Source organism: Castor canadensis, chromosome 15, assembly GCF_047511655.1.
Source record: "Castor canadensis chromosome 15, mCasCan1.hap1v2, whole genome shotgun sequence".
Lineage (NCBI taxonomy): Eukaryota > Metazoa > Chordata > Mammalia > Rodentia > Castoridae > Castor > Castor canadensis.
The window spans coordinates 82,478,647-82,499,371 of NC_133400.1; the positions used below are offsets into that span (position 1 = coordinate 82,478,647).

The 20,725-nt window shown below is 37.1% G+C and overlaps 1 protein-coding gene across 10 annotated transcripts in view; it reads left to right on the plus strand.

Moving 5' to 3' along the window:
* Positions 1–20,725, plus strand: part of Bend7 (BEN domain containing 7) — a 100,651-nt gene that overhangs the window by 28,905 nt on the left and 51,021 nt on the right. For 9 of the 10 annotated variants that reach the window (XR_012442163.1, XR_012442160.1, XR_012442162.1 and 6 more), the window contains 3 exons: positions 1,070–1,192; positions 4,386–4,651; positions 14,042–14,267. Coding sequence is in view for 6 of the 10 variants with exons in the window: in XM_020169234.2 (XP_020024823.1) it covers positions 1,070–1,192; positions 4,386–4,651; positions 14,042–14,267 (615 nt within the window). In the remaining 4 variants the exon portion in view is untranslated. The remainder of the gene's footprint in view (positions 1–1,069; positions 1,193–4,385; positions 4,652–14,041; positions 14,268–20,725) is intronic. The other variant, XM_074056634.1, reaches the window with a different exon arrangement.

The window sequence follows — 20,725 nt, forward strand, 5'->3', positions numbered from 1 at the left end:
CCAAACCCCACATTGTTTAAGGATCACTCTACATAACTGTGACTACTTTAGCGTTTCATTGGAATCATTTGCAGCAGTTTGCTACAATTTTGAATGTAAATAATTGTGCTACTCCAATCATTATCTTTATATGGTTTTGGCATGGTCAACTTTTCTACCATATTCATGACTAAATAATACTATAGGATTTAAATTATATCCAATGTATAATAAAATGTCTAACTGGAAAATCACCTTAGAACTTACCTCACCCACCTATCAGAAAACTTAAGTAGTAGCTTCAACTACTCCAATCTCTGGTAGTGAGCATTTGTGGTAGAGGGCATCCAGCTGTCATAGTGCTTTTCCATTTTTTCAAGGACAGTAGAGAGATAATTATTTATGTATAAGGGAAACAATAATTTTATTAAGGAAAATTAATTTAATCAGTGAAAATGAGACTGTGGTAAGGGGGAATGTAAAAAATGGGAGAGAATAAAAGAGGAGGTCCGTCTAACCCATCAAGCTTAAAGACATCCTCTCCTAGCCTGTTCTCTGCTTTTCCCTACCCCCAGCACACTCCAGCCAAGTACTCTAGAAGTTTTCATGAGTTCACAGATCTTCATTTTTAAACTAACATGCTTAATGTTTATCTATTTTTAATAGACTCACTTAATTCTTAATATGAACTCTGAATATCTATAGCCTCCTATTGTTTTGTAAAGCTGTTCTCAGAGATACTTCTTAAAATTTTTTTGTACAAACTAATATGGGTGTGTTTATAGTAATTTTTTAGGGTACTGTTATTGAGATGAACTAGCCTAAGAATAGGGAGGCCTGCCGTGGCTGCATATTGTGTACCTGTGTTCACACAGGCCCTGCCACCTGTGACACAGCATGCACATTACAACACATAAGCCTGGGTAATTAGATAAAGTCAGACTCCAAAATTTAGGCTGTGAAAATTACTGGATACATTTTCATAATAATTGCATACATTTCAAAATCATGTCAAGATACCTTCTGTTTTTCCTTCTCTTTGTAATTTTTTGTGTGTTGGGAGTATGTCATTCTTTTCTTTCATGCTTAGGAGAACTTCCAGTGGTGAATTCATCAGTCGGATCAAACTGCTGCACTTGTAACTGCCAGTCAACATTGCAGGCCATTCTCCAAGAACTCAAGACCATGAGGAAATTAATGCAAATCCAAGCAGGTACAAAGATCAGCCCTCTGAACGTGTCGTTTGGTTGTTAATGCGTGTCTGCCATCTTTACTTGGGATGCTCATGGTGCTTTTGTTACGAAATCCTTCCCACCTTGCTGTCTTGCCTTACCTTTCAAATTCCCATTTTCTCTGCTTTTTCTTTAGCAAATCAAATAATTTTTTATCGCCCCAATACTGCTCACATGCTTATGCACATGTTCTCAATATACTTCATTGCATGATCTCCTGGTACTTCACAAATGTCAGTTAATTACATTTTGGAATATCTTATGTGGAAGAGCTTTTTAGGGAGTCTGGCTTCACCGTCAAGGACATGAGCAGATGAAAAGTGTTGAGCCTCAGGCTCTGCTTGTGACTGTTTTCTTTCACAGGCAGGACGTAGGAGCTCAGAGACACCTCACATTTGTCCCCTCACTGCTGTTGGGTGAGGTGAAGAATAGAAGAGGGGTTGTAGCGGTAGGGATTGAACCCCCAGCTTCTCTCTTTCTAGCTGGATGATTTCTGAGCCTCTCGGTTTTCATTTGTAAATGGAATATTAGTATCTAATTCACAACATTGTTTTCAAGTTAGAATGAGATAGCAAATGAACATTGTAAGGCATGACACAAGCACAAACTGTTTCACTGATGTTTTTAAGGCTGTGCAGCATTTGGTTGAAATCAAAGTCTTTTTTTTTAGTGACTCATTTTGTAATCTCCATAAATTAGGGGGGAATAATTGCTTTTGTCACAGGTACAAGACATAATAAATCAATTTATTAAGCCTTTGCTCTTGTCAGGGTAAACTGCTACTTGATGCAGGAAAATAGCACAGCTCATCAAGACTGGCCTTCCTATCCTTTCACCACAGTGGCACTTGGAAAAGTCTTCGCTCAGAAACTGCTCTTGGTGCCATTGATTGAATTTTAGTAAAATCCTAATAGTCATAGATGTGGTTTTGATATAGAAAGCTTAATAGTTACATATATCTGTCCCCCAAGATCTTATTAAAAGAAGGTGAGGTAAAGGCTTTCTGGAGTGTGACATCTTTTTAAATAAGTACTGAATTTGGTCCTATCCCAAGGCAAAAATAAGCATTTTGCTCAGGTCAGTAAACATTTGACTCACCCTGTTCCACTACAATAATCTGTGTTCTTATTGACCTGGCAAAGGTTACCACATCCTAAAAAAGGGACTTCAGAAAGAAAGGTTACTGTCTTCTATATGGATTCTTTTCTCAGAGGGTGAATTTGTTAGCACTTAAGAAAATATGCATATGAAATTGTAATGATTTATTTTGTGACTTAAGCTCCTTAGTACTGAAATGGCAAACTACAAATTGCAGCCATTTAAATCCATGACTGAAACCTTTTTAGAATCTATTAAGTAAATGCCATTTTGTCACCATGTTTTCTTTTCTGAATCTTTGCAGATTAGAGAGGTAAATGATTCCAGAACTATGGATAGCATAAAGGATAAACTGAATAAATTACTCTTTTAATTTTCTTAAACTTAAAAAAATTGTGTTGTGTGGGCAGATTTGCTTAAGCTTTATTGCCTGTAAGACTTAGATTTAAATTATATTTTGAAAGTTTCACCTTTATTTTAGGTTAAGATGAAAGGAGTAAGATCAAGCAGTAAGATCTGCATGCAAGAAACTTGGGCTCTGTCTAGACTTGCAAATGGAGAAGCAAAATTCAGATAGTCCCTGTGTCCTTTAAACCAAAAACATCTTCGTTTTTCATTTGAAAAAGTGAGGCTCAGAGACTTCTGCAGCTTAGGCGGGCTTGATCATTGCTGTTGGCGTCCTTTTGACCCTAGGACTGGACACAGACCCAGCCTGAAGTGAAAACGTGAGTGGAGCAGAGAGAAGTCCTCTACTCTGGCTGTCTGCTACCATTACAGGAGAAACTTTAGAACAATCCAGATTCCCTCCCCACCACACACACACACACACACACACACACACACACACACACTCTCCTGGACATTCCAGCTCACTTAGTCTGGGGTGGGCTAAGGCATTGGAAAATATTTTAAAATTCTATAGTGATTCTCATGTGTAGTTAAGGTCTGGAGCCAGGAAGACCAATTAACCACAAGAGTGGTTAACAACTTAGTTTTTTAGGTAGTTGTTTCCAATACTTATAAATTACCTTCTAGTCTAGAGATGAAGATATCAAGATCAGTATACATATCCTTTATTGTCATACTGACGGGAAATAAGAGGAAGTGTTCCATGTTCATATGCATTTAAAGGCCATTAATTTTTACTTGGCTTATATTCATAGGTTTCTTTGTAGCCTGTGGTCTAATTAGGAAACCATATTAATACATGAGAATTTAATTCAAATTCAAGCCATGTCTTCCTATTTCACATTCTATCAGAGTATTTTCACATGTTTAACAAATATTACTTCGCAGAGTGCACCTGAGAAACCAAACGTGCCACCTTGGATTCTTTATGAGTGCTTAGTCCTTGTACTATGCTTTTCATCTTTAGAACACAAACTGTTTCTAGATTTGACTAATTTGCTTGACCACTACAGAACTATATTGTTCCTACTCTTCAACTATAAAACTGAGGTCTAGAGAAGAGGCCTCGTCTGACACCATGTAACATGGTACCCTGGACGTAGTTTATGTACAGAGAGTAATGGATGAGGAAGAGGTTTCTGGTCTGATTAAATGACTCACAGTCTGTCCCCACATGTTTTCCTGTTCTAAGTAGAATCTTTCCAAACTCTTCTGTTGGTCATCTTACCCAAATGATCATCGTTTCATTTGTCAGCTGTAGGTTGCTAGCAATCGATCACGTTAACTCCATGTGATAGTGGGAATATTCCTGAAATGGACTTACCAGAAATTTCAGTTCTGGAGTTTCATTTAGTTAAGAATGGCACGTGATTGATGAAGTCATGCTCAGATGTTTTCATATAGCTCTTAATCTTTTGCCTCTCTTGGAGCTGGCAGTAACAGAGGAACACAGTTTTCCCCTGGGTGTTTCTCTGCTATAAGGACTTTAAAGTGCCCTGAGCCTGCATTTGGCAACCTTAAGGTTCAGAGTGAGATTTATTTTAGGGTCCTTCCTCCTGGAGGATGCCTCACTGCAGTGCCAGTTTGTAAATCACAGAGGTAGACTAAGGGAAGTTTTCCTCAGTTAGACACAAGAGCCTGTACCATATTTGTGTTTATTGTTCACAGTTGGAACACAAAACAGACAACAACCCCCAATTTCCCTTATGTGCTCTCAGCGAACTGCTGTCTCACGCAAGAGAAATAAAAAGAGAAAAGTGCCCCCAAAGACTGTGGAGCCTGTTACTATGAAACAGAAACCCAGTGTGCTAGAAACTGAGAAGCCAGCAGCAGGAACCACGGAGCAGCCTGAACTCCAAGCCACAGAGTGCACCTCCATGGAAGAGAGCCGTGTCCTAGGATTCGGTATTGTTCTTGAATCACCTTCCTCAGATGTAAGTTGATATTTTCTGCCTGCTGACCCTAATTTATAGAACTTTCAGGAGTCTTGTAGTATTAGTATACTCTCCCTTTAGCTAGTTCTGTCCAAAACAACTATAGAAACTTGGGACAGTCCATGTGGGGAAAAGGAAAGGAAGGCTAGTAATAATTTCCTTGACTAGAATTTTCTTTTTTGAAAAATTTATGCCCTATTTATTCACACATGTTTCCAGTCTTTATCTCTGAAAGAAGAAGGGTGATGGCGTAAATAATCTGCTCACTAATTTCTTCAACATTTTTAATTTCGAAGTGGCAGTTTTCAATTTCCTCAGTGTAGAAAACTAAAAGAATATAATTAAATCCTTTGTGGATGAGCATAAATGAGCAGAAGCATACAGATAAGGTCATACCTTTCTAGAAACACAAACTAATAATAAAAAAGGAGCAGCAGTGCTAATTCTATTTTATAGATGCAAACTACACTACTAATTAGGTGGCAGTGCCATGCCATTTACTCTGTCTAATGATAGGTTAACACTCTGCAAAGGTTTGCTATTTTAATATCATAGCTAGAATGTTGTTGCAGTCCACGATGTTGGATTACATCTGAGATATCCATCTGACTTGCTGTTTTATATTCATAGGACCATAAGCGAGTTTCTATCATAATGGGCTGTATTTGCAATTGCATACTCTATTTACAATATCTTCATCTGAGTACATTTATGTTGAGAACCCCAACTTGTTGGCAGAGTTCTTAAAATAAACAAGAGTGAGTGACCTATTATTATCAGATTGCATGGGATGAGAATACTGCTGAAGACTCCCACAGGCCTATATAGGATTGGAGTTTGGCCCTACTTTTAAACTTTAAATAAGAAACAAATTGCTATATATTTGTAAAAAGTATTCTCTTCAAGTTGTCAGAAGACAGTTTACTAGCCCACATTGGGTCTTTAATAAAGAGAGGCAACAAAGCAATCATAATGTGACTTTTTAGATTAGAAAAATCGTTTGGACTTTCGTTCAATCCTTGGTATTAAAGAGGTATTTTTTTTTAATCTGTAAGCACATGCTGCAACTGTTAAGTTCTTCCAAACTAGAAACTTAATTTAAAAACCATTAATGATGATAAGATGCTGTCATGGCCCAGTCTGCTCATTATATTGCATCTCAGTGTTACTGCGGCTGGAGTGTAGTTCAAGTCCCGTGTAGCCCATGCACTTGGAGATAGAGGTGAATGATTCCACAAAGTACATTAGATCTTTTCCATCATACTTTCATATTTATCTTAAATTTTATAAGAATTCTATTCTGACAGGCATTGATACGTTAGGAGCAATAATTTCAGTTGCATACATATCTCCTTCATGGGTTGGTCTAATGCTAATTTGCCTTTTTTGTTTTTAAGGTCCAAACTTACTTTAGAGATAAATTGAGGAAGGTCTCAGAAAGGCCTTATATACATGTGAAATAGAATAAAACATTTATATTATCCTTACCAATGTATTACAATTTCCTTTATTTATTATATAAAAATAAGTCCTCTTATTCATGACTGTTTTTGCTATTGAGAGCTATTAAATTTGATTAAACACATTCAGAATTACCTGTGAAAACTTGGGCACTGATTGTCTCTGAAGAATAACATGCTTCTAAAGAAAAGCAGAAACTCTACATGAATATTATCTTTACATTATTGATTTATTCATTATTAATGAATATACCATTTGATTTCTCTCTTCAACAGAAACTGAAATTGTACCTAGAGAACATGGCAGCGAGTCCCAGCACTGGGTGCAGAAATGCTGCCTATGGACAGAGCTCATGGGCATTCATGAGGCTGGCCTGCTCAGTCCCCAGTGTTGAGGGGTGGGGAAGCTCCCATAGGTGAAGGGACCATCCATGCTAAGGCATCCAGATACAGCTGCCTTTCTAGTCCTTCATCATTTCTCAACCCTGAGCCTTTAAAAATTCAGGGGAAGTCCAGAAGAAATAATTTTGATAATTTATAGCAATGATTGTGTAAAACAGGTTGAAGAAAACATGAGCAGATGGGAATTGTGTATTTGAAGATGGACTCTAGGAAGTCCACAGTATTGGGAGAATCAGGTCCAAAGTTGTAAGATTGGGCAGATTGGGCAAGAGGCCCAGTGTTGCTAGAACATTGACTGACCTTGCAAGTTATGAGTAGGAAAGGGCCCGAAATTGAAATCTCAGGTGTGGTAGGTTTGAGGCCTTCCTCCTTCACCTTGTGGGCACTGGGGAACCACTGCAAGTTTCAAGCAATGAAATTATCTTGCCTGTGTTTGAAAGTGGTAACCGTGCTCCAATATGTGGAGAGAGGAGATTCAGAGTCAAGGGAGCAAGAAGATCACTGGAGTCAGCCAGACAAGATGCTGGGAGGGTCTGGCTAAGAACAATAAGCCTGAGAGAAAGTTAAATGCAGGCATTCTAGAGGGACTTGGGAACTGAGTAGAAAGCAAATCCTAGATTTCTGTCTTAGAAAATTAGATTGGCTGCTAGCTGGTATTTAACTGAAACAGGGAAAGCAAGAGCAGAAAGTGGCTTTCCACTCTGGATGGGAAGGAAAGAGGAGTTTAGTATCCTCAAAATATTCCTTTAACACCTAGCACACAGGAAGAAGATTAGGGACAATGAAACGCTGACATCAGACCTATGCTTTATTGCTTGTTTTAAATATAAAAATATGACTCTGAATTTGTTAAAGATTCACAATGTATTGTTACTCTTGTTACACTGTGACAAATACAAATGTGTATATACATGGCACAAATACAAATGTAAAGGCCCAAGTGAAGCTGTAGATCATGGTAGGTGGCCCACATGTGCTGACTGATAACGATTATCCCCACTCAAATGCAGAAAAACAGTAAGCTCTTGTCAAAACCTCAGTATTGTGAGCATTAAATGAGAGTGTACAGAAAAATCCTATTGCAATGCCTGGCACCTAAAAGGTGCAAATGGCAAACTATCTGCATTTTTATTAACCACACTATATAAAATAAACTTGTGATGACACACTGGGTTAAGACTTGACTTCAATTAGAGCCCCTCCTCAATTTACTGCCATTTACTTGTTCTTTCCTCGTTATTCTTCTGTCCCCACCTACCCCCACTTCCAGACTCTAATTCGAAAAAAAAAAACCTCCTTTATAGAACTTTCTATACTATTTTGTAATAGTTTACATGATTTCCTATCCTTCTTCCCCAGCTTAAGAGCAGAGAATATATAATTATAATAATATTTGTGTGCCTTTCTGTGATAAGTGATCTCATCTGATACTTACTCTTTGAGATCTTCTTATCCTCTGCTTAAAGGAAGCCTGTACAAGTTCACATGGCCAGAAGAGGTGGGACTGTTGTCTGCCCTGATCCACTGTGGGAAAGACTTTGAATGCTCCGGCTAGCACAGTTGTACATGACGATCACTCAGTAACCGCTTACAGGATGATCAGTATGTGAAAGAGAAGCAGGAGGTTTGGCTCTTCTGCGTATTCTGTTTATTTGGAACTTGCTTGGGGAGAAGTTAGTGTTAAGGGAGCAGGCTGTAATGTCAGGCTGCTGAGTTAGAATCTAAGCTGTGTGGCCCTGAGCAAGTGACCTGCCACTCCTGGCTCAGCTTTCTCCTTGTATGATGGGGTAATAGTGCTTATCTAATAGAGTTGGCCTGCTAGAAGAACTAAATGAAGCCATCCATGTAACGCACTTAGAACAGTGCCTGGCACATTTAAGCACTCAATAAATATTGGTTCTTTTTTTAACCTTAGCAGTCCTACCTAAGTACCTTTATAGGAACAAGTGTAAATATTTTTAAGTAAACAATCTGTATGTATGAATGAACAGATGCATGTGAACAAATAGTGATTTTGAGAAGGAAGTGGCCAGAAATGTTTCTCTTTTGAAGCACAATTATTTAACCCTTTTAAATTAGCACTTAAATAAAATTCAAACCTAAATATGCAGAAGTAAAGGTAGGAACCTAGGAACAAATTTTAGATTTAAATGTGGTAGTTACTCTTTTTTTCTTGAGTTTACAACCCGATGCTATACTAGTTCTGAGACAAGACAGTTTTTCATATAGTTATTGATTTTTCAGTGCTAGCTGTATTGATTTGTGTTTTTCAGGGCAGATAAACATGACCTAATTTAGTTTTATTGTTGTTGCTCATTGGGGATTTTTTGGCTTTGGTGAAACCAGCTTTTAAAAAATGTTTTTATAATAATAGAAAATGTTTTCTATTTGTTGTAGCTACTACAAATATTCTCCAGTAATCCTAGATTACACTAGTTTAAAAGTTATCAGAAGATAAATCTATTGGATATTCATTGGTTCAAGATAATTTTGTTAATATTTATTTAGTATCATTCTTAAATAATTTAAAGTGTGCTGGTGTTGTCAACAGAAATAGCTTCTGAATTCAGAATCTGTTTTCTTAACACCTCTTATCCCAGCAGATAAAATGATCTGCTAGAATCTACTACAGTAAATCAAGCAAGTAATTTTTCATTTATTCATTGACACACTAAAACTGAGACGTGCATGCTGCTTGAGTGTAAGTCCTTGCTTCATTACATATTAGTTGGATGCCCTTAAAAAGTTGCTTAACCTCTCTGAGTCTTGGTTTTTGCATCTGCAAATTGGGGATAATAGTTATAGCCACTTCATAGGATGAGGATTAAACTAGAAAATCCAGGTATTGTGTTAGCCAAGGACCTAGAATATACTAATAGGAAATAAATGTTAATGATATCACGGATTTCCAGGGTATACTGAAATGAGTGAGATAGTCTTTGCCCTTCAAAGATCACATGGGGAGAAATTCTCAAACAATGATTACAGTATCATGGGGCATAAGCTGTAGTACAGGCAGCCAGAAGGTCTCCTGAGACCAGGAAGAGCAGGACCTGCCCACCTAGAGGATCAAGGTCAGACTCTCAGGGTGGGCATCTTCTTGGAGGATCAGTTTCAGCAAGTAAAAAGGGAAGAAGCTAGACTGCAGTGTTAAAGTCTTTTGTGGTATCCATTTGGCTCACCTATCTTTGACATAAATCAAACCCTAGACTTCAGTCATAAGTTTATTGCCTCAGAAGGAAAAAGCCAAACACATCTCTAAAAGACTGGTATCTCTCATTATGCAAGTGCATGAAGAAACTCTCAAGGGAACAAATTGAATTGCCTTTTCTAAAAATCTTAGTCTAATAAAATTTTATCAAATAAATCTATAAAGAATTGGATCTTTAGTGTTTTCTTATAATTTTTATCCTATTCAACATTAAATATATGCTAACATATGAATTATTACACTGACTTCTTCATAGAACTTTAGATGAGCACTTTTACTTAATATAGAACATCTACCCATAGAATTGATCTTGATGCACATCCAATAGGCTTCTGCTCCATCGACACCAGGCTTCTCTACTCAGCCACATCCTATTCTGAGCTGCTGAACAGTAACAGCTGTACTAGTTGGGCCAACTGGAGCAGGCCTGCCTTTCAGTCTCAAGGATTACTTAACCAAGTTCTTTGCATAGCCTTTAATAAATGGTAATCGTAAGTCTACCTGGAGCTCTGATTTATAGGAATCAACATTAGTTTTTTTCAAACAGAAGGAGATCACATTTATGGACAAAATTAATTATGGGGGTTTTGAGTGTTAAAAAATTTATAAGGTGAAGCTCATTTTCTTAGAAATACATCTAAGTAGACTGCTAAATGAATAGTAAGCATGCATAAAGGATAACTACATATGGCAGTATTATGAACAGAAAGACTAAATTCATACCCTTTAAACATTCTAATTAATTATGTTTTATATTTTTCAGTGGAAAATCAGTTGGTAGTCTTCAGTAGAATCTACCGCTTCCCCAGTTTTCTTTTAGGTTTTAGTCCTGAGCCAGTCTGAGCCTTAACTAGCCTTGTCAGCCTAGGCTCCCTGACCTCCCCTACCACAAGATTTCATCCTTTTGCATGTGCCAATTAATGTGGGTACTGCACAACACAGAACTTGAAAACTGTCCATTTGTGATTGAAAACCTGGGACTAATGCCAATTTGAGTAGTTATACACTTATTTTTAATACCTTAACCAAAGACCACGTGTCATTACATGTCTTACTATAAGTAAGAGTTGGTAATACCTTGTATAAAATAGTCTGGACTACTTTAACAGATATGTTCCATATGTTATTCATTTATAGATCTCCTTAAAAGTGTCTTACATTTATTTTTCTTTAGATTCTATAAGGTAGTCACATGATATGCTCATAGAGACTTTTTGGGAGAACTTTTCATTTACCTGGTTGGGGTGTCCCTCATCTAAATTAGCTCTTAACCCCAACTACTTCTAAGCAAGAAAACACAATAGTGTGATAGGCCTGGATCCAGAGACATTTTCAAGAGCCATTGGGATTATATACAGGTTTTGTCTCCATAACTTCACCAGTGCAATATGTAACACCATTGGATGAGGGAACTTGATACATTGTGGTACTGAGTAGCAGTTATACCTAAAATTGATGAGACAACAGGAAAATCCAAATCCATGGGGGGCATTCAGACGCTGAACCTTTAAAATGATGCCTCTAAGTGTTGTAAATTGTGCCTGGTAATTTCAGTGCCATCATTTAAAGACAGAATAAACAGAACAGTGCAGCTTAGTAAGATCAAAATACATCATATTTTCAAAATAACACCTGAGGTGAAAGAGAAAGCAGTAACAGCTTCTGCCCTGGATGGCGCCTCCAAAATCACGGTATTCCTTGATGCCATAGGAAGCTTTGGCTCCACAGAAACCTCCAGATGCCTAGTCTTAGGAGTCACAGCACATGCCCCAAATAGCAACTGTACAGCTGTCTGCTAAATCTTAACTGCAAGACCCCATTAAAATGCCACCCCAGCAGCCAGTCCTGCAACAAGCACTTGCTCCATACCTGTCTTGTAGTGCTTCAGGTCTAAGTCTCAGCTGCAGAACCAGCCTTGAAATCCCTCCCACAGAGGGGTCTTAGTAAGTAAGTAGGCCAGCCCTCTCCAGGTTGTCTCCTCCTGGAGTCAGCTCATGACCGTTCTACAACACTGGTTGATCCAGCTGCTGCATGAGAGAGACTTGCAAGCACTAATCATTTTGAATGAACTCTTACATTGCATTTAGTTTATTCTAACAAATATCTTTTGGACACTAACTGGGTGCTCTCTGCATGCTGAATACAGAAGAGTCCCCATCCCAATCAGAAACCAAATGCTCTAGTATATAAATGCAGTAGGAGAAGGGAAATGACATATTTTGTAGAAAATACTTGGAATACATGAAGAAGGGAGTGGTTAGTTCTGCCTGGTGGCTCAGTATTTCTTAAGGGTCCAAGTCCTACAGGATGAATCAAAGGGGATATTCTTGAATCTCAGAAGTCAGGTGACTAAGTTTTAAGCAACTAATTAGCTGTATCAGAATCAAAGCAAGTGTTATGAGAATGAGGTAAGTTGAATTCCTCTCTTGCAATTTAAGAGCTCTGTATCGCTCTAGCTCTTCAAATAGCTGTGAGATACACTTGGATTTTTTAATGACTTCCAAATGATATAGTAGTACTTAGCAAAAATCTGAGGTCAGCTCATTTAGAATAAAAGTTCATAGGATATGCAAAATAAAGTCGTGTTTATGAATAAAATTTCATTAGATTATGATGGTAAAGTTCTCTCAGTCCTAGTATTTCCACACTGAATCATTTGACAAATAATTTTTGAGTGCCTGGTATGTGTCATGCTTGTTCTAGGAATTAGATATTCGGCCTCCAGCTCCCGTCAAGCTCCTCTACAGACCTTTGGCAGCAAAATGCAAAAGTCAGGGGAGAAATCTGACAGCACTGTTTTTACAGTGATATTTACCAAGCATTTAGGAACCAAACATTGAATGGCAAAGTGAGGCAGAGGAATGAGATGGCTTTCTGGATAATCTAGTCCAAAAGTCCATTTTGGAGAGGTAGGCCCAAACACCTTCCTAAGTCATCTGAATAATTGAGGTTGTGCTAGAGCACCCTTCACTTCCACCATAGTGAACTGGACATTTTGAAAGCAGTAAAACAAACAAAAATAATATTCTTGTTTACCAGGGGAAAAACTAATCCTGAATCTTCACATTTCTAATGTGAATTAGCAATGCAATACCAGGTCTGCAAAGTGACAAGTATGAAATCTAAGAATGAGCTTTGATAGCTTACGTAAGTGAGACATTCTTTTTTTCTAGTAAGTTACCAATTTTGTCTCTTCATATTAAACTTAACATTTTAAAGCTACTGTGTTATAGCCAACAGCAAATTACGTAATAGTTCTGATTAGGACTAACGAAGTTTTATCTATTAAATACAAATTTGTCAAGTGGGTACTAAGTGCCAGATTCTAAAGACACAAAATACAACGTAGTAAATACGATCATATACCATGTCAAGTGACCACTGGTAAAACAGAGTTCAGGCTGTCTCGGTGAGCAGGAAAAAGCTTTGGAAAGGAAATGATGTGAGCCGGGTCACAAGAGGGAAAGGCAAGTTGTAAACATGTAATGTGCTAATAGAGACTGCATTATGTGTCTTGGATTTGTATCATTGTATGAGAGCCCAAGTTGAAACACCTGTAGGTCTTCCAATCCTATATTCCTGTCAGGAAATCCCTGACAAGGAACCAGTGTGGCTAGTGCTTTGGTTTTCCAGGGCACCCTGGGACATAGCTTCAACTTTTCCTCCCATATGTTATTCACATAAGTTTTCATATTTTATTGGGGAGTGGCATAGGAAAAAGAACAGGGACCCTATTGTGGAGCCCCATATTTGTTACCGAAGGGTAAAGAAATTCTTTAATGTATGAGAAAGTGGTCTATAAACAGTAATATACACTGAGCACATCTGAGTCATTATTAATTCATTTTAGGTATGATCTCTTTGGGCTTTACTTCCTTTACAAAATGAGAGAGTTTCATGTAGGAGGCTCAAGACCCTTGGATATAGAATTATATGATTGTGTGATCATCCAGCCATCTCTTAACTGTTCATAGAATAAGAATACTTTTTCATTGTGTTTCTTTCTATGATTTTGGCAGTACTGTGGTTTGAACTCAGAGCCTCACACTTGCTAGGTAGGCACTCTACCACTTGAGCCACTCCACCAGCCCTCTTTCTATGGCTTTGGACAAGACAGTATAGGAATGAGAATACCTTGTTTTATGAGTTATAACTGGTCATTGGTTTTATAAGTTGCAAATACTTGAACATAAAGCCAAGACTGTATCATATACTATATGGACATTTCAGTAGCAAGTAATATTTTTGATGCACTTTTGGCCAAAATCAAATGCTTCAAATCTTGCTTTTAATGAAATATTTCTGTTCTTTTGGTAGCCAGAAGTGCAACTTGCTGAAGGCTTTGATGTGTTTATGCCTAAATCTCAGCTGGACTCTATATTGTCAAACTACACTCGCTCAGGAAGCCTTCTTTTTAGAAAACTGGTGTGTGCATTTTTTGATGACAAGACTTTGGCTAACTCCTTACCCAATGGGAAGAGGAAAAGAGGACTGAATGACAACCGGAAAGGACTAGACCAAAATATTGTGGGTGCAATAAAAGGTTGGTCTGCATCATTTCATTTTATGGGTTCTTTGTTGAATTTTGCCTTCATTCTAGGTACAGCTAAAATGATAATAAACTAATGAGGCTAATTTAAATTACCATTGACAACTTACCCCTGGCATGGCTCTTGGGTGTGAGCGCTGTAATTCACCACTGCAAATACCACTAAAATTTGGTATGTCAGGGGGATATTAATTGTTTAAACAATAATTTAAGAGATAATTTGATCTGTTGTAGAACCAAAAGGAGATTCTTTTCTTTTATTTGACTTTTAATGTGAAAGTATTTTTCTTTTCAGTAATTTCTAAGAACTGCATCAAAATGTGATTTACACTTTTAGAGGTAAACAAAAATAGCACTGTGATCTGTTTTTTTTTTTAATAAATAATGTTTTCTCCAAAGTTCAGAAGCTACATTACCATGTCATTGCATCTAAAGTCATTTCAAATCTAAGTAAACACTGTGAAGTCAGAGGCTGTGCATCCTCATACATTCTTAGCCAACTCTTTCCCTCTTGTTTGGTGACGTACAGTCATGCTAGCTAGCTGGAGAAACCACCCTTGGCTCTCTCCCATTTACCTCCTTTGAGCATGTGTCTGTATTCTTTGGTCATATGGCATATGCTTGTATGGTGTGTCTTTTCATTTCTGTTCAGTTCCACATCCTAGACCTAATTCTTCATTGTATAGTATCCTTATTTAGGACTCTGATGAATGTGACTTTTGGAAATAGAAGTATTTAAATGTTATGACCAAAAAATATACATGAAGCCTCAACTCTAAACACAACTGCCATGAAAATGAAATTTTGAATTAGGCCCTAATTAAAACTCAAGTAACTGCTAAGTATGTTCTCTACTGGTTCAGTTCTGCATTGTCAGACTTGTGCGTGGGAAGAAGTCAGAGAGCTTTCCCTGCTTCACCTCCCCCATCATCTTGCAGAATGAACAAATGAATTTAATAATGCTTGAAAGATACTTGGAAATTCACAATTAACTTTACAAAATAATTCAATTTTTAAATGGAGTTAGCAAGTACCAGACACCCATTGTTCATGGCCAGAAGGACATAATCCCTCATTAAGAAGAAATTTCTTATGTTCCATCAGAATTTTTTCACATAAAGTGACAGTGGAGTTGTATTAAATAAGAAAAGCTACAAAGATATCACAATCTTTGCCACTTATGGAAAGAATGATTTTAGCCTGAAGTGATACTAAAAATAAGATTATAGAATTTGAAAAATGGTCAGTGATGTGACTAGGACTTGCTGAAGTAAAGAAAGACCTGTTCTCATTTAAACAGGCTGGGCCTTCTTGAAACATGAAGGTCAAGACTGCTGATGCTTTTCTGAAATACAGACAGAAATTGGTTTAATTATTTTTTAGGATAGTATGTTAATATCATGAAAGCAGTTGGAAATTAGGGAGCTATAAATGACCATGTTCCATTTTAATGATATGGAAAAGCTACCTTAATAATAGATGGTAAAGTCTACAAGTAGACTGACAGAGACTTATTTTACCATTTTCTATCTAGACTGGGCATCAGACAAGAATTTGTAAAAAACATATTACAAACAGAAATAGGAAGTATGCCTTAATTCACAGCTCTACTCTAGAAATAAAAATGACTTTTACTCCTACGTAGTAAAGTAGATTATTCAAATCAAAGAACTCAAACTTTCTATATACTTCTTTCATTGAATTAAATCTATCATTAAAATTCAATCTGGACAAAACAATAACTTAAAAACAGAAATCTACCCATACAACCACCAGTACCCTAAATGAAAATATTTTATGTTCATTTGTTCTCTTGCAGTGTTTAATTACAGACAAATATTTTGATTTTGATTTCTTTCCCTGATTATAAAAATAATACGTGCATATAAAAATCTAAGTCATAAAAACTGGATGGGAAGCTGAAAGGTCTCCATAATTTCACACTTTAGAGGTGAAGACCTTTCTATAGCTTTATTCAAAGTATGAGTGTGGAGTTGGTTTTGTCTTTTTCATAAGATGTCCTGTTCATACTGACCACCAGCATTTTTACCCAGTTTATTCTGACAGTTTCTTATAAGCTCCTTGAGAACAAACTTTGTCTTAAATATTTTTATTACTGTTGTACTTGAAGAGTTCAGGATATGCCATCCCCTTGGTCAAACTGAGGGCTCTCAGGGAGCAGCAAATGTCAGGAGGAGCTTTCTCTGACCTCTCCCTATCTGCCTTAAGATAGACCCTTCAGGAGGAACTCGGTTGTCATTAGTCTGATCCCTGGGAATTTCATGAACCAGGTGGCATTTACTTGGATCAGAGGAGGGGGAATGGAAGGCTACACCACACCCAGATAGACTTTATCACTGTCTAGCTAGCACCAATTCTTTGGGCCTATTCATCTCTCCCCAAAATCATTTCCTTTTCCCTCTCCTTTATGAAGAGAGAATATAATTTCTTGACCTCACTGGACTTGGGGGTATTCACTTTTCTTTCTGAGCATATACTTTATGTCCTGTTAATCTGTCTGCTGTCAGTTTATTTCATAAAGAATTGTTTTCTGGCAATACTGGGGGCTGAACTCAGAACTTTGCATTTGCTAGGCAGGTAGTCTACCACTTGAGCCACACCTCCAACCCATCACTTTATTTCATATCCTCAATCATTTAACCCTCATGGGAGAGAGGGGACATTTTTTTCTCCCTATATATACTTCACAAACAGCGTTACAGACTTGAAATTCTGCAAATATGTGCTGGGTGAATGAGGAAGTATAGGCTTTTATCTTTCATCTTGGCTTTGGCTTTCATTGACATAATAGGTCTGATGTTAAACATCAAAATTCATGTCTTCTCATAACTAATTTGGAATGATCAACATCTAAACACTATTGTAAATTTCTACAATACTTTCCACTTAACAAATTGCCAATGAAAGTTAAAAAATGAAAAACAAAGTTGAGCATAAATTTGAATACAACTCTCTTAACTCCCTAACAAATTTTTCCTTTGCTGTATTTTCTCTAGCTAACAGTCTATTAACCCACATTACAAAATACAAAGTGATTTTCAGAAGTAGCTATTAATTGAAGGTCTCTAAGAATAACTATGCCTATTTTTTCTTGCTATCAGTACAGACAAGCAAAGAAATTTATTTACTTGGCCCAAATCTTTTGAATTTAAGTAATCTTAGAAAAGTGATAAAATGCTTTATTTCAACACAGCAGTGCAACAACTATTTGGGTTATTGTCTACCACACGCTTTGGAAAAAAATTGGTGAATCTTAAGTATTTACTCTTCCTTACTCTTACCACTTAAGGAGATAGTGAACCAATAGTGTATGTATTTGAAAAGTTCTATAACCTAGGAAGAGAGGACTAGTTAATTTTATAAAATCTCACATGTAAAAATAATAGGACTTGATTTTATTTCAAACAAAAGTGATTAGATTGATTAAAACAACAGTTGGGAAAGATTAATGAAAATCTATAAAATGCTTATAAATAGGAACAGAAATGTACTGAAAAACAGGTTATTGGGAAAATATTAACAACATTTTTTAGGGTGATAATATTACTCATGACCATACCTTGAAAGTAAAACATAAGCCTCTTTGTAAAGGTCATATTTTTCACCTAATCTCCTCTGCTTTATAGTGACTAACACTTAATGGTAATTCATTAACACTCATCAATAGTATGGCCCAAGGTATTGCTGATGAAAAGATTCTTAATCAGAAAAACTCTGAATACTTTGAGTTTAACTCTGGGAAGAAGCAACTTATGATCTTAATAAGTGGAGACTTAGGTTTAGTGCTGAGTAAAGTTTAGTAGTGTGGATTTGATTCAGAATTGATTTTGTTGCCAGAAGCAGAGTGGAGGGTAATTCCCAGCATGCTCCCCTCACATAGTGCTGTCCCTGCTGAGGCTATAATTGGTCCACCCTCTACTTTTTGCCATTATTCAGTGGACCGTGCAGTTTGACTTAGAGCTACCTACATGTGCTAGACTCATTGACTATGAATGTTCTTCAGAAGCATAGTTGAAATAGAGTAACTTTTAGAACCCCAGTGATGATTTTAAATTTGTCTTCACAGTGATTAGTTAAGAAAGTTTAATTACTGTCATCTGGACTGAGTCTTGAATCCTCTTGCCTTCAAAGGAAATCACATACACATATGAAGTGGAAGTCCGTGGTTATATTTACTCCATGCAATGCAAATTGCCACTCTCCTGAGAGGTCAGCACTGTTGTCTGCCTTGAGAGCCACAAGGCTCTCACCCTGGCTGGTGATGCTCCCAATAGTTCAAATTTGGGAGCATTATATTTCTTGTCACCCTCTCGCTGGACCTAGAAAATGACCACCAAAGCCTCCTATTTCATTCCAATGACTCTACATATTTGTAGGGTCCATATTTGTCATTTTATAGTACCTCTATTTTCCGTTGTTTATTGCACATCATCATTCATGTTTGTGGGATTTAATCAAGAAAAGTAAATGGTGGTTTTGAGTATAAATTTGAATACAGTACTCTTAACTCCCTAATACATTATTCCTTTTTCATATTTTCTCTAGCTAAAGGGTTTGTTATATATAAAGGTTTGTTATTCATTGTTATCATTTGCTGTCACATATTTAAATTAATATGGGGGTGGAGTTTGTATCTGATTTTTTTTTCTGTGCTGGGGATTGAACCTCTTGTGTGTGCTAGGCAAGCACTCTACCACTGAGCTACAGACCCAGCCCCAATTAATTATTTCCTAATAGTAACTTCTCTGTGCCCTCAAAACTCCCTGAAACATCATTTTCAGTTTGAATATCCCTACAGTGCAGTCATTTTATTTCTTTTTGCACAAGAGAACACTGAGGCTGTGAGACATTAAGTAAACTTACTTAACTTGAACATCTTATAAGTGGTAGAATCAGGATTTAACCCCAGGCTTCTCTGACTCAAAAGCCATTCTCTAGCATACTTCATTTCTCAAAGGAATGTTTGAAAATAAAGAAAGAGATCCCATCTTTTGTTTCTACCTTAAAATTTAGCATTTTGGATTCTTTATAAATTCTACTAGGCGGTTGTCATACTAATGGTTTAAGACAACCAGTTAGTTGGTGTTTATGCAAAACATATTCAAAGTGAATTTATGGTTAAAGTATAGCTTGACCTCAACTTACTAGCTTCAAAGGTAGGTCCTTTCTTACAGATAGTGAAAATCTCCCCATGATGCTGGGGAATAAAATTTAAGCTTGATACATTCTCTAGGAAAAGAAACCATTCTAAGACTTCTAACACATAGAACTGCAAGAAATGAACTTGGAAACAAATACTTTATAGAACCTGTCTTCCCATGTTATATGTAATTTAGGGCTGGCGGAGTGGCTCAAAAGGTAAGAGTGCCTGCCTAACAAATGTGAGGCTCTAAGTTCAAACCCCAGTGCCACCAAAAAAAAGGTCAAGTTGTATATAATTTAAATCCTTGTTTCAATGTTTGGCAATTAAACCAGTTGATGAATGCTTTGCTTCAAGAGTCCTTTTGATAGATAATTTTGGTTTTGTTTGTTTTGGTGCTAGAGATCCAACCCAGGGTCTTACACATGCTAGGCAAGTGCTCTGCCATTGAGCCATATCCCCAGCCCTCAAGAATCTTTCTGGAAGATGAGTAATCATCTGTTAATTTACCTGTTCATATTTTTACATATCAGAGCTGCTTGAAACAGGACACAACCATATAGCAACTATAAAATTATGTCAGAAATATAGTTTATCTCTCAGATGTTTGTAACTATTACCTAATTGTTGTTTATATTTTCCTACTTTTTATGGAGGCTCTATGACAGATAGGGCATGTTGAATTTCACCTATTCAGTATGTATACCACTCTTCATAGTGGTTCTCATGTTTCAGTGTGTATCAGAGTTACCCAAGGTGTTGCTTCCAATTTTGTATTTCTGCATTCCATCCTCAAAACTTGATTCAGGAGGTATAGGGTAGTCCCAGATATCTGAATTTGGAATAGGCAGCCACAGGTCCTTCTGATGCAGGCCGTTTTCAGCCTACCTACCCCTCTTGGGTAGGCAGCACCTCCAGCTCCTGATTCTTAGTCATATTGTCTATCAACTGTGTATAACAGCCCACCTGTGAGACTTAGTCTTCTTCAGCTATTCCTTAAGAGTGCTCAGTTTTCTGAACACTGTTTTACTTCTCTTCTAGAACAAAAGAGACTATAGGATTGTCTCAACAGCCTTTATTCTTTGAACTGTGGGGTTTTTCTTCTGTGTGACCTGGTTTCAGACATGCTTGCAATGCCTGACCAGGATCTGACTGAACAACTGCCTACTACCTAGGGTGGAAGAAAGTCCTTTCTAGACTTCAGACTACCTTAAGGATCACTAAACAAATACTGTTAGTGTTTTCTTCAGGGTCTTGTCATTACAATCCTGAAGAAAATGTCATCTCCATT